General features: G+C 45.0%; 1 protein-coding gene across 2 annotated transcripts in view; it reads left to right on the top strand.

The window, feature by feature from the left end:
• The first annotated feature begins 3,418 nt into the window (after positions 1 to 3,418).
• ERCC3 (ERCC excision repair 3, TFIIH core complex helicase subunit) overlaps positions 3,419 to 14,071 on the top strand; it is a 47,690-nt gene continuing 37,037 nt past the window's right edge. For both annotated transcript variants that reach the window (XR_002825713.1, XM_004387030.2), the window contains exons 1-9: positions 3,419 to 3,537; positions 3,871 to 4,076; positions 4,718 to 4,954; positions 6,283 to 6,332; positions 6,769 to 6,904; positions 7,067 to 7,231; positions 7,536 to 7,740; positions 8,943 to 9,257; positions 11,086 to 11,270. Coding sequence is in view for 1 of the 2 variants with exons in the window: in XM_004387030.2 (XP_004387087.1) it covers positions 3,510 to 3,537; positions 3,871 to 4,076; positions 4,718 to 4,954; positions 6,283 to 6,332; positions 6,769 to 6,904; positions 7,067 to 7,231; positions 7,536 to 7,740; positions 8,943 to 9,257; positions 11,086 to 11,270 (1,527 nt within the window). In the remaining variant the exon portion in view is untranslated. The remainder of the gene's footprint in view (positions 3,538 to 3,870; positions 4,077 to 4,717; positions 4,955 to 6,282; positions 6,333 to 6,768; positions 6,905 to 7,066; positions 7,232 to 7,535; positions 7,741 to 8,942; positions 9,258 to 11,085; positions 11,271 to 14,071) is intronic.

Here is a 14,071-nt window from a genome sequence, read left to right as displayed (position 1 = left end):
ATCTTGTTTTCTTTATTCTCCCTTGCTCCCGAAGGGGTGAGACCAGTGGAGCATCTTAGATGGCTGCTCACAGGCGTTTAAGACCCCAGATGCTACTCACCAAGGTAGAATGTAGAACATTGTCTTTATAAAATGTGTTATGCCAATTGAGCTAGAAGTTCCCTGAGACCATGGTCCCCACAGCCCTCCGCCCAGCAATTCAGTCCCTCAGGGAGTTTGGAAGTGTCTATGAAGCTTCCATGACCTTTCCTTGTACAGTTGTGCTGGCTTCCCCAGTATTGTGTACTGTCTTACCCTTCACCAAAGTTACCACTTATCTATTGTCTATTTAGTTCCCCTTCACCCCTCCCATCCCTCATAACCAACAGATTGCTTCTTTTTGTGTGTAAACTTTTACATAAGTTTTTACAGTAGAGGTCTCATACAATATTTGTCCTTTCGTTATAGACTTATTCACTCGGCATAATGTCCTCCAGTTTTATACATGTTATGAGATGCTTCACAGATTCATCAGTTTTTTATCTTTGCATAATACTCCATTGTTGTGTATGTACCATAGTTTATCCATTCATCTGTTGGGCATTTTAGGTTGTTTCCATTTTTTTGCTATTGTGAACAGTACTGCAATGAATATGGGTGTGCATATGTCTATTAGTGTTACGGCTCTTATTTCTCTAGGATATATGCCTAGGAGTGGGATTGAATTTCGTAGTGCTTTTTCTGTGGTGCTGATGTTTTCTTTGTTCCTCTTACTCTCCTGTGCTGAGTTCCTTTTGTTTGTGGATTTTGTTTCATTTCGTTTTTGTAGGTTTTGTTTTTACTGAGGCTTTGTTTTTCTTCTTATTTTGATGAGTAGGTTTGTTAATTTCTTTGTGGTTACCTTGAAATTTACCCTTATCTTCCTAGATTTGAACCAGTCTATTATTCCTTGGTATCGCTTGACTTCCTCTCCATTAGAAGGTTCTATACCTACACCATTTATTCCCCTTTTATTGTTCTGATGCTGTTGTCATTTACAGATTAACCTCTCTGGTTTCCTGTTGTAATTCTTTTGGTTTTGCATAGTTCATTTCCTAAGTTGGTATCTGGCTAGTACAATCCTGTGTCCTATACTCAGCCTGTGGTCTGATAGTGTTTCTTCTCAGATTGAAGGATTCCCTTTAATAGGTCTTAAAAGTTTGGTTTGGTTTTTACATAGTCCCTTAATTTCTGTTTATCTGGAAATGACCTAATTTCACCATCATACTTGAACGAGAGTTTTGCAGGATATATTATTCTTCCCTGGCATTTTTTTCTTTCAAGGTTTTATATATGTCATCCCATTGCCTTCTTGCCTGCATGGTTTCTGCTGAATAATCTGAGCTTAGTCTTATTATTTCTCCTCTGTATGTGACTTTTTGTTTTTCTTGAGCTGCTCTCAGGATTCTTGGTTGGTCTTTGGTTTTAGTGAGTATGATTATGATATGCTTTGGTGATTTTCTTTTGGGGTCTATCCTATATGGGATTCATTGAGATTCTTGGATGGTCAGCTTTTCATCTTTCATGATATTGGGGAAGTTTTCTGTCAGCAATTCTTCAATGATCCTCTCTGTGCCTTCTGTTTTCTCCGCCTGTTCTGGAACTCCAATCACTCGCAGATTTTTGCTTTTGATTGTATCCCATGTAATTCTCAGGATCTCTTCATTTTTCTTTGTTCTTTTTTCTGATTTTTCCTCAAACAGAGTTGTATCCAAGTGTTTGTCTTCAATTTCACTGATTCTATCTTTGTTTCAAACCTGCTTATCAGCCCCTCTATGACACTGTCCATTTGTGAAATCTTGTTTTTATCTTTTGGATTTCTGATTGTTGTTTTTGCATGATTTCTAGTTGTGCAGCATTTATTTTAGCATTTTGTCCCTGTATTATTTTAATTCTTCCATTTTTTTGCCTGTATTTTCCATGAATTTGTCTATTTTTTCCTCATTTTTATCTGCTTTTTGCTTCAACTCTTGGATAGCTGTGAATATTAGAGATTCAATTTCCCTGTCAGTTAGGTCTAGTGCCTTTTCTTCTACTGGAAGGTCATCTGGTGTTTCATTTTGGATGCTTTCTGGAACATTCCTGTCCTGTTTTTTGTAAATATTTTGATATTGTCTGCTGTCTTTGGGGCATTCGGTAGTTATTTTCCTCGTTTATTGATTGTAGATGTTTGTTTCATCCTGCTTTTCTGTTCTACTTGGTTACATCTGAGCAGGTGGGCTGTGCATTCTTTGTTGTTTGCTTGTCTGTGGGCACGATTCTTTTCACCTCCTTCTCCAATGTGCAGGGTCAGTCACTCATATATAGTACAGCAGGGCAGGTCCAGCTGAAGGGGAGTTGCTGGGATGGAATGTTTGTGGCATGTACCAGGGCTGACAGTGTGGGCTGAGAATCAGTGCAAGGCAGGTTCCAGTAGGCTGTTTGGCTCCAGTTTCTTTAAAAAAAAAAATTTATTGTACTTTAGATGAAGGTTTACAGAATACTTTCTCATTAAACTTACTACACATATTGTTTTATAACATTGGTTAACAACCCCACGACACATCAACACTCTCCCTTCTCAACCTTGGGTTCCCTATTACCAGCTTTCCTGTCCCCTCCTGCCTTCTAGTCCTTGTCCCTGGACTGTTGTGTCCCATTAGTCTCATTCTGTTTTATTGGGCTGTCTAATCTTTGGCCGAAAGGTGAACCTCGGGAGTGACTTCATTACTGAGCTAAAAAGGTGTCTGGGGCCATACTCTCAGGGTTTCTCCAGTCTCTGTTAGGCCAGTAATTCTGGTCTTTTTCGTGAGTTAGAATTTTGTTCTACATTTTTATCCAGCTCTGTCCAGGACCCTCTGTTGTGAGCCTTGTCAGAGCAGTAAGGTAGATGGGCACCATCTAGTTGTACTGGACTCAGTCTGGTGGAGGCTGTGGTAGTCGTGGTCCATTAGTCCTTTGGACTAATCTTTTCCTTGTATCTTATTTTCTTCCGTCTCCCTTGCTCCTGAAGGGGTGAGACCAGTGGAGTATCTTAGATGGCTGCTCACAGGCTTTTAAAACCCCAGATGCTACTCACCAAGGTGGAATGTAGTACATTTTCTTTATAAACTATGTCTTGACCCCAGTTTTAATTTTCCTGGCAGCACTTAACACCATATTTATTTGCTTATTGCCCACATCCTTCCGTTAGCATTTAAGTTCCAGGAGAACAAGAGCTTTAATGCGTTCCCTGTCTTATTCCCAGTGGCTAAAACAGTGCCAGACGGAAACCTAAAACGCGCTCGATAAATACGTCACTCAACTGCTAAACAGAGGAAGAAAAAAAATCGTGGAGCAAAGGCCTTATCACGTGGGCGCCTACGCCGCGGGGCTTGCTCCGCCTCTCTCGGCGCGGAGGGGCGGGACTTCCTGTGTCGTTGCCGGAAGAGCTTCCGGTATGGACCGGAAATTCCTTTAAGCGTAATCGCCGCAGTGGGCCGTAGGCGCTGGTTACGGCTGCTGTCGCCGCCATGGGCAAAAGAGACCGGGCGGATCGCGGTGAGACTTGGGCGCGCGCTGTGGCCTCCTCCCTCTCGCCATCATCGTGTCCGCTCCTGTGTCGTAGCTGCTCCCAGGCCTCTAGCCGCGGCCGAGCCCGCTGGCTCGCAGGCTCCGCACAGCCTGCTTCTCCAGGTCCCGGGTCGCGTAGAGGCAGCGTCCCCGAGACGAGGGGAGAGCCTTGACTTGTGGGCAGCCCTGTGTCCTGGGCCAGGTGGGGAGCGCCTGAGGGAGAAGATGCCCGGGTGAAATGCGGCTCCTGCCGGGTTCCTCCGGGCAGTGCGAAGGAAACCCTAGCTTCTGACCAGTTCGCTTGTGTGTCGGTATTTGCAGATAAGAAGAAGTCCAAGAAGCGTCACTACGAGGATGAGGAAGTGGAGGAAGACGACACCCCTGGGAACGACCCTCAGGAAGCAGTTCCCTCTGCGGCCGGGAAGCAGGTGGATGAATCAGGCACCAAAGTGGATGAATATGGAGCGAAGGACTACAGGCTGCAGATGCCGCTGAAGGATGATCACACCTCCAGGCCCCTCTGGGTGGTAAGCAGACCCTCAGCCAGGCAGGTCCCAAGAGTTTGTGGAGCAACAGTTAAATATCAGGCCTTCTCAGAGCTAAAATAGAAATGCAGAATACTGCCGCTCAGAATGGCTGGGAGAGACAGCTTTCCTACACAGCCTGAACAGCCTGAGATAGAAATGAGCAGATGTGCAGACTCGGCCCGCCAGACCCTCGTCTCTAACTCGTCCTTGTCCTTCCTCTCCCTGTCAGCTCTACCCCACGCTTCAAAATTTTTTTGTCTTACAAACAAATGACATAAGATAGTTTATATTTTCCTATTTTTTTAAATTAATGCATGACATATATTTGCTAGCCAGCTTTGCTCACCTTGAAATAATGTTCTACTCTTAGTTGAAATCTTGCCAAAGGGTCACTTGAGAATTTGTATAGCCAGTAGGTTGGGCTCACTGTGAAGAATAGTGAGAAATAGTGAGCTTCTATTCTTCTGTATCTGATTGAAGTGGCAGTTTGCTGAAGTAGTGCTTATAAATATCCCTGATGTTGCAGTTTACTCTCTTGATAAGGAGGGCTTTTCCTTTCTTGATAAGGATGTGGGAAGAGTCAAATAGTTTCTGCAACTTCATAGTTTCCCTGTCTTTTGTGTCTGCTTGGTATTTCTCAGGCTCCTGATGGCCACATCTTCTTAGAAGCCTTCTCTCCAGTTTACAAATATGCTCAAGACTTCCTGGTGGCTATTGCAGAGCCAGTGTGCCGACCAACCCATGTGCATGAGTACAAACTAACTGCCTACTCCCTCTACGCAGCTGTCAGTGTCGGGCTACAGACTAGTGATATCACTGAGTACCTCAGGAAGCTCAGCAAGACGGGTGTGCCTGATGGGATTATTCAGTTTATTAAGGCAAGTGGGGAGTGAGACCAGCTCTTTTTCCCTTACTTGGAGTGGGGTTGTAGTGGGGACATTGTCAACTGTGGTAGCTATGAATATGTGTTGTTCAGATCTCATACTGTAGGGAGCATAAAAATTAGCTGCTACCTTTCTGGATACATGCTTACATCCTTGCCGAGACCATGCTTCCTTGGAGCTGCTCCCAGCCAATGACAGATTAACAGATACTAATTTGGGCCCATTCTACCTAGAGTTGCTTGACAATGCAGCCCAGAGGGAGTGGTAACCTTCATCTAAGGCTAAATGCCTACACGAGACTGACAGCTTCCATTAGGTAAAGTTGAAAAGAATGTTAAAGGTTGAAGTGGAGAAGGTTCCATGTGAACAGCAGTGGAATGTGACTTGGTTAGTTTTGAGAAATGGAGATTGCCATTCAGAAGAGATGAGTGATTGCTCCCATTGCCCTCGGCTGATCTAAAGGGAGTCGGGTTCAGACTCCCAGATCTGAAGTGGTGGAAGCCTGGTGCCACAAGTACCGTAATGCTTCCAGTGCTGGAGAAGCTGGCGAGGCACTTGTGGGAGTTCCCTTCTCTTGTTATGTTTGATGGTGCCCTGGAGTGGATTCAGCTAGAGAGAGGGGCTTGGACCTCAATGGAGGAAGCCTGCGCCCATGCTTCTGCTGTGCTCAGCCTTTGAGGGAGCTGCCTGTGGGAATCAAGGTGTTAGCACAATGCAGGGGTGGATCCAGAGGGGCACCTGGAGCAGGCAGCAGCAGGTGAGGTGAGTGGCATATTTTCATGGCCACCACACAACTTCTACTGCATTCCAACTTGAAGATTCTTGGGAACGTGGAGGTTCCATTAGAAAGCTTATATTCTAGTTGGGGAAATAGGAACATTGGTGAGGAGGCCAGGAGCCTCCTGCAGTTTATTTGTGCAGCAGGCAGTTACTGAGCACATACTCAGTGTCAGATCTGTGCTGAGAGCCGTAGTAATACTGGAGTAGGATAGACCTCTGGATTAGGGTGGGGCTGTGGGAAAGAGGGAAATCCGAGAGAGATTTTTAAGCAGTGTTTTATAATAAATCAAGGGATGGGTATCAGAAGTAGCCATCATACAAGAGGAGGGTTTTATTCTAAAAAAGTAGAATCTAATGGGAAAGCTCAGTTTAGGCAGATCCGATCCCTTTACGACTGCATATTGGGTCTTGCTAAAGTTGCATGCACTCTTCACTTGGGTGGGAGGTAGCAAAGTATGACCAGTAACAAGCGTGTCCTGAGGCTTTCCTGAAATCTGAGCTGCTTGTTGCTAATTTTCTGTTTGCTGTTGTCACTCTTATAGCTGTGTACTGTCAGCTATGGAAAAGTCAAGCTAGTCCTGAAGCACAACAGGTAAGAGGTTTCTGGAAAGGCCCATCCCGCTGCCCATGAGGTGGGAGAGAGGGCTGTCGGAACCTGGAGCTGACATTTGTGAACTGGACTGTGCTTTGTACCCACACTTGTGCTCCCTTGAGGCTTAGCTCAGGGGCAGGAGAAGTGATACTGTGCAAACTGGAGATTGGCTCATTGGCCACTGCGCTCCCCTCAGCGGCACTGCGGCTCAGACCCCTGCTTATGTGACCTCAAAGCTGGGGTTTTCCCCATAACACTCATATGTTACGGTGCCAGCAGCTCATAGCTCAAACTGGCACAGCGTTGTAGGGGAGCGAGAGGGTGGGGGGAGGCATTATGTAGCCACTTTTTCCAGACCATCTAATTGGATGAGCTGTAGAACCTTCTGGAAATGGTGTACAGGTCAGTAGGCATTTCCTTCCCACCCTGCTCGTAGGTACTTCGTTGAAAGCTCCCACCCTGATGTCATCCAGCATCTTCTCCAGGATCCAGTGATCCGGGAATGCCGCCTGAGGAACTCCGAGGGGGAGGCTACCGAGCTCATCACAGAGACGTTCACGAGCAAATCTGCTGTAGGTGAACTTGGGTTGCCCTTGGATTTTGTTGGGGAGGGTGCCTCTGTAGGATTTCAGCTCTCTCAGGTGCTTCTAGTCCTACATTTACCACCTAGTGGCCCTGCAGTTTTCTTTCCCCTGAGGCTGCGTGTGAGTTCAGACCCTGCCTTTCTCCTACAGATTTCCAAAACTTTGGAAGGGAGTGGTGGGCCCTCCACGTCCCGAGTGACAGATCCACAGAATAAATCTGACATTCCTACTGACCTGTTTGACTTTTATGAGCAAATGGACAAGGATGAGGAGGATGAAGAAGAGACACAGACAGTATCTTTTGAAGTCAAGCAGGTTAGTGACTGTATTCTCCTCCTGGTTTGACGTCCTCAGTTGCTTCTCCTTTGTTGGTGTCTGTGGGCCATAGCATCCTCCCTTCTGATGGAGTTAGGGCCTGGGTGCCCTGTACCTTAGGCTGGCATGCCAGTCTGCATGAGATAGAAGAAACAGTACCTGGTGTTATCAGGCAAGATTTCAAATTGCAAAAGTCTAGATAAAATGCTGTGCTTTGATTATTGGGCCCCCTAGAAAATTTGCTCTTTTTGAACAGGCTTCGGAGTTAGCAAGGTTATAAAACCTCACTTGTGCTCACTCCCAGGAAATGATTGAAGAACTCCAGAAACGTTGCATCCACCTGGAGTACCCTCTGTTGGCAGAATATGACTTCCGGAACGATTCTGTCAACCCTGACATCAACATTGACCTGAAGCCCACAGCCGTCCTTAGACCCTACCAGGAGAAGAGCTTGCGGAAGATGTTTGGGAATGGACGTGCACGCTCAGGGGTCATTGTCCTTCCATGTGGTGAGTGCCACTTGGGTGTGTGGGTTCCACGTGTCCCTAAATCACACTTTCCCAGGAACAGCCAAGGCCAGTGACTTCCTGATCCGTTCCTCTGACAAGTGCTTACTGCGTGCTGCTGTGTGCAGGGCCTTGAACCAGGCACTGGGCATATACTTGTGGCTAGAGCAGAGCTCCTGACCTCAGGGAGCTCATTCTGGTTTGGGAGACAGGTGGTGAACAGATCAACTAAGCAGTGTTCAAAATTTCGGGTGATGATAGAGGCGGTTAAGAAAAATGGAGGGTGAGCGGTTAGGCAGAGATGGCAGGGAGGCTGCTAGCTTCCATAGTTCATCCATTGTTCTTTGAGATCAGTCTTGTGAGCTGAGTGTGTTTGGAGGCTCCTTAGTTTTGAAACTTTGCTTGTTCATGGGCGACTTACTACATTGTGGGAGTTTGAGAAAGGGCAGTAGCAGCCCCCTTGAGAGCTGACACTAGTTGTTCAGTGTCAGACTCTGGCCTAAGTTCTTGGCCAGAGGTTCCAACCGACTCACCTGGGAACCCCACCCAGACTTAAGTAGATAGAACTTCCAGGGGAGGTGCCTGAGCCAGCACACCCCTGGTAAAGGAAGAACCACTGTTTTAAAGGAGTAGCTTGATTTTTATCTTTACCCTTGGATGGTGGATAGTAGTAAACTTGGAAGCTCCTGGAATTTCGTCTTCTTTCTCTTTGCTCATTCACTTACTGCATTCCTCAGTCCCAGCCTGATTTGCTGGGTAGTAACAGTGGTTGTCTTTTATTGGATACCTACTGTGTTCTGGCTGTGTGCCAGGGACTGTACCTCAGCAGCACCTCTTTGCTATGACCTTGGGCAGGTTACTGACTTGGCTTCAGTCCTCTCATCTTTCGAATGGTGGTAATAGTAGTATCTCTCTCTGGTTTGCTTTGAGATTCCAACATTTAAATGAGATGCATGTAAAGCTCTACAGTAGGACCTAGCACAGGAAAAATGCTTAAATGTTATCCTTGTTGCTTTTAATTCCCACCTATCTCTGTGGAGTGGGCATGTCTCCTTTTTTATAAAGAAGGAAACAGACTTGGAGCAGTACGTGTTTCACAGATGTCAGCTTGACGATTACTACAAGTAATTTGCCTGATTTGTGTGCTGATGAGTCCCTCTGTCTGTCCCTGGCCTTGAGTAGGACCACTCTTTGGTTTCTTGTAGGTGCTGGGAAGTCCCTGGTTGGAGTGACGGCTGCGTGCACTGTTCGAAAGCGCTGCCTGGTGCTGGGCAACTCGGCGGTGTCTGTGGAGCAGTGGAAAGCCCAGTTCAAGATGTGGTCAACCATTGACGACAGCCAGATCTGCCGCTTCACCTCTGATGCCAAGGACAAGCCCATAGGCTGCTCAGTTGCCATCAGCACCTACTCCATGCTGGGCCACACCACCAAAAGGTCCTGGGAGGCTGAGCGCGTCATGGAGTGGCTCAAAACTCAGGAGTGGGGCCTTATGATACTGGATGAAGTACACACCATACCAGGTGAGCAGGCTGGGTGCCAAGTGCCCACTCACTGTATGACAAGAATTTCCAGGTCTCGGGTTGGGGAGGAGCTGCTGTGTGGTCAGGCCCTTCTTGTAGAAAGACTTTTAAGTAATTCTGAAGCGTGTGTAGAGTGGGGGTAGGGAGCAGATGGGTATGCGCATTCACCGCTTTCTTAATCACTGGCCTAGATGAGTCATTTCTAAATGCTAGTTTTAAACCCTAGTTTTCTTCCTCCTTCCACCTTTCTTGTTGCAGCATAATTCGCCCTTAACCCATTTTTCATGGCCCTGTGAAAACTGGACTAGGAGCATTAAAAAAAAATCCTTGCAGTGTATTTTGTTTTATTTGAAGGCTGAAGTATGAATACTTAATATGTAATAGAAGCTGTATTTAAGTATTGCAGGCCAATCTTTTTTTTTTCCTTTTAACTGCGTTATTGATATAGTTTATGTACCATAAAGTCCACCCATTTTAAGTGTACAGTTCAGTGGTTGTTAGTAAATTTATGAAACTATGCAACACCACCATGATCCAGCTTTAGGCCATTTTCCTCCTCCTGTTATGCAATCAGTCCCTGCTCCCATTCCTAGCCCCAGGCAACTACTGATCTGCTTTCTGTCTCTAGGTTTGTCTTTTCTGCTGATTTCATGTAAATGGACTCCTACTATACATACTGTTTTGTGTCTGGCATCTTTTACTTTGCATAATGGTTTTGAGGTTCATTCATGTTATAGCATTATCAGTAGTTTGCTACTTTTTATTGCTGAATAGTATTCCGAGCACACCTTTCTTGATAAAACAAATCAAGGAGGAGCCTGATGAATAATTCTAAATTAGAGATTACTCTGAGTGAAATGAAGTCCGAGGCATTTTTACATATGGCACTTACCAAAGTGGCCCTCACACAAACGGATGTCTAGTTACAACCGTGACATCACGTTGAGTGAAAGAAGCCAGACACAGCAAGTTTGTACTGTGTGGTTGCATTTGTGTGAAGTTGAGAATGAGGCAGCGCCCATCTCTGGTGACTGAGGTCAGAGTAGTGGTGGCTTCTCTAACTTTGTAGAGGAGAGTGGTGGTTGTTTCCTGGGGGCGGATGGGGAGGAGACTTCAGGGATGCTGAAAATACTCTCTAATTTGATCTGGGTGGTTTCTGAGGTGTATACCTGTGTAAGAATTCATTGAACCATACATTTCAGATTGACATAGTTTATTATATGTGAGTGACACCTCAATTAAAAAAAGTTCACCAATGATAGATGTTAGGGCTATAAGAGAATATAATAAAGGGCTGTGACCTGGTTTGCAGGCAGAGGCCACAGGAGGGCTGTTTCTGGCTATGGAGTACTGAGGTAGGGTTATCCTAGTGCTTCTCTTGGGTTGACACTAATCCCTGGCCTTCCTCCATCAGGGCTGCCTCCTGGGACCCTGTTTGGTCAGTGTCCATTGCCTTGTCCTTAATGATACAGGAAGCCTGGTCTAGGGTTCTGAGCCACCCTTTGTGGTGCCTGCTTTGTCCTTTCTTGAAAATAATTCTAATGCCAATTATTTGTCATTAGCCAAGTGTGCAAACCATTTTAAGCTTCAGCATGTAAAACTCTGAAGAACTAGATATTTACTTGGAGTTAAACTGACCCTTTTGGTTTGTGTTTTAATGGAGTCCGGCCTTTCTTTCCTTGGATTGTTATGCCTGTTTATTTCTAAAGTATCATTAACCAGTAACCAGTTGCCATGACAACTGGTATTGGGGCCCATGTTAAGTCACAGGCCTTATGTGGTACTTGAGTATTTTCAAGGGTGACGAGTTCTCTGCCTGTCTCTCCAGCCAAGATGTTCCGGCGGGTGCTCACTATCGTGCAGGCCCACTGCAAGCTGGGCTTGACAGCCACTCTTGTTCGAGAAGATGACAAAATTGTTGACTTGAATTTTCTGATTGGACCCAAGCTCTATGAAGCCAATTGGATGGAGCTTCAGAACAACGGCTATATCGCCAAAGTCCAGTGTGCTGAGGTACCTGCCCTTTCCTGGACCAAGGGCTGGGTGGGTGTCTCCAGGTGTGTCTCCAGGGGTGACTCCTCCTGTGGGCCAGGGGAAACGGAGCAGGTTGAGTCCTCCTGGCAGACATGCAGGTCAGTCCCCATGCAGAACCACGTCAGTTGCCCTGTGAGAGATGCAGTACTATACCCCTATACCCACTTCACGAATGAGTAGCACTGAGTAACTTGTCCAGGGCCACATAACCTGAAGGTAAAGTCAGGTTGCTAATACAGGTTGACTCGGCTCCAGAGTCCACACCCATCCTTCTCTTCTCATGAGCAGCCTTGGAGTATCCTGTCCACCCTCACCCTTTAGGGATCCTGGATTGGTCCTGTGGGGCAGCCGTCAGGCCACAGTACCCCAGTATCAGTGCTATTGGTTTTAAGGCCCCCAGATGGCAGCCTGTGGCCTTGATCATTATATTTCTAAGAACACATTTTCCCATTGTTCTGTAGTGAATATCTGTGCAGGTACCTATTCAAAGGATGTGTTCAAAAGTAAGCCTTCTCAGAAGAAACAAAGAACAATCCCTCTAGCACTTTAAAATGACTGTTACTCAGGAGGGTGGCCTCTGTCCTGAAAGAGCAGAGGGCCTCTGGGCTAATGGTGAGCGAGAGGAGCCTGTGCAGTTAGACTTGCTCTATTGAAAACAAGTCTTACCACTTAAGTCTTTGTCATCACTACCTCTCTTAAGAAATAGAGCATCATCGGAGTCTTTGAGGCCCCTGGTTCCACACCAGTTGCAGCTCCCTCCCCTCCCCAGGGAAACTTATGTTTGTTGTTCTCTTGCTTTTCCTATGTATGTTTCTTTAAGTATATGTTGTTTAGCTTTGCCTGTTTGTTTTCTTATCTTTATGTAAATGGAATCAGGTTGTATATACTTTTTTTTCTTTTTTAATTTTATTTTGGTGAACATATACATAGCAAAACCCGCTGCCGTTCTAGTGTCTAGACATAATGATCAATGACATTGGTTGCATTCATCACATTGTGCCAACATTCTCATTATTTGTTTCAGTTGTTTCACTTCCATTTACTTAATTTCCCTGCCCTCTAGCCTTCTCATTTTCACTCTTTGGGCTAAGTTGTTACTTAGTGACTTCAAGGAATAGGTTTCGTAGAGCAACTCAGGGCCATAGTCTTGGCAACTCCTCCAGCCTCAGTAGGTCCAGTAAGTCTGAATTCTTTAAGAGTTTGAAGTTCTCTTCCGCATTTTTCTCCCTTTTTATTAGGACTCATCTATTGTGTTCCTGATCAGAACATTCAGTAGTGGTTGCCAGGCAACATCTAGTTCTTCCGGTCTCAAGGTGGAGGAGACAGTGGTTCGTATAGACCGTCCTGTAGTCCAATTCCTTCTCTGATTCTTGGGTTTCCTTCTTTCTCTTTTGTTCCCGATAAATAAAGACTAATAGTTGTATCTTAGATGGCTGCTTATAAGCTTTTAAGACCCCAGACACTACTCACCTTACTGGGAGGTAGAACATAAACTTTAAAAACTATATTATGCCAGTTGACTGGATTGTCCCACAAGACCATGGCCCAAACCCAGAGAACTAATCCCATGAGGTGATTGGTTATGTCTAATTAGTATCTGTATCTGTAGCCTCCCCTCCCCGCTTTTTTGTGATTGTTGTTATTGTTGCAAAACCATGCACAACCTAGCATTTGTCCATTCATCCCTTTTCCCTACTTACAGCTTATTGCGATCAGTTACACATCAGTCATGCTGTGCAAGTTTCACCGATATTTGGTGCCACCTTTCCCATTTCTATAAACAAAAAGTAACTACAACCTAAAGAGTACTCCTCCCTCTTCCCCCTCCCACCACCACCTTGGTAACCACTGATGAACATTAGTTTCTGTATATTTACCTATTCATGTCATTTCATAAAAGTGAGAACATACAATATTTGTTTTTTTGTGATTGACTTATTTCACTCAACATAATGTCCTCCAGGTTCATCCACGTCGTAAGGTGTTTTGGCTGAGTAGTATTCCATTGTATGTATGTACCACATTTTAATTATCCATTCGTTTGTTGTTGGGCACTTAGGTTGTTCCCAACTGTTTGCCATTGTAAATAGTGCTGTGATTGAACATAGGTGTGCATGTGTCTGTTCGTGTCACTTCTCTTAGATCTGTATAGTATACTAGGAGTGGAATTGCTGGGTCATATGGCAGCTATACGTCTAGTTTTTTGAGGAACTGCCACACTTTTCCACAAAGGCTGTACTAGTTTGCATTCCCATTAGCAATGGATGAGGATTCCAGTTTCTCCACATCCCCTCCAACACTGTTAATATCCATTATTTTTTTATCTTGGCCATCCTAGTGGGAGTGAAATGATACCACATTGTGGTTTTGATTTGCATTTCTCTGATGGCTAATGACGTTGAACATCTTTTCATGTGTCTGTTGGCCATTTGAATGTCCTCTTTGGTGAAGTGTCTGTGTTCATGTCCTTTGCCCAGCTTTTCATTGGATTGGTTGTCTTTTTGTTGTTAAGTTGTTGAAGTTTTCTGTGTATTTTAGCTGTTAGACCCTTATCAGTTATATCCTTCCCAAAGATTTTTTCCCAGTGTGTAGGTTGTCTATTTTCTTTTTTAAAAAAATTTTTTATTGTACTTCAGGTGAAGGCTTACAGAACAAATAGTTTCTCATGAAACAGTAGTACACATATTGTTCTATGACATTGGTTAACAACCCCACAACATGTCAGCCCTCTCCCTTCTCGACCTTTTTTTTTTGGTGAAAATATACATAGCCAAAGATAT

This window comes from Trichechus manatus, unplaced genomic scaffold (assembly GCF_000243295.1).
Source record: "Trichechus manatus latirostris isolate Lorelei unplaced genomic scaffold, TriManLat1.0 scaffold00179, whole genome shotgun sequence".
NCBI classification, from domain to species: domain Eukaryota; kingdom Metazoa; phylum Chordata; class Mammalia; order Sirenia; family Trichechidae; genus Trichechus; species Trichechus manatus.
This window is presented reverse-complemented; position numbering and strand designations above follow the sequence as displayed.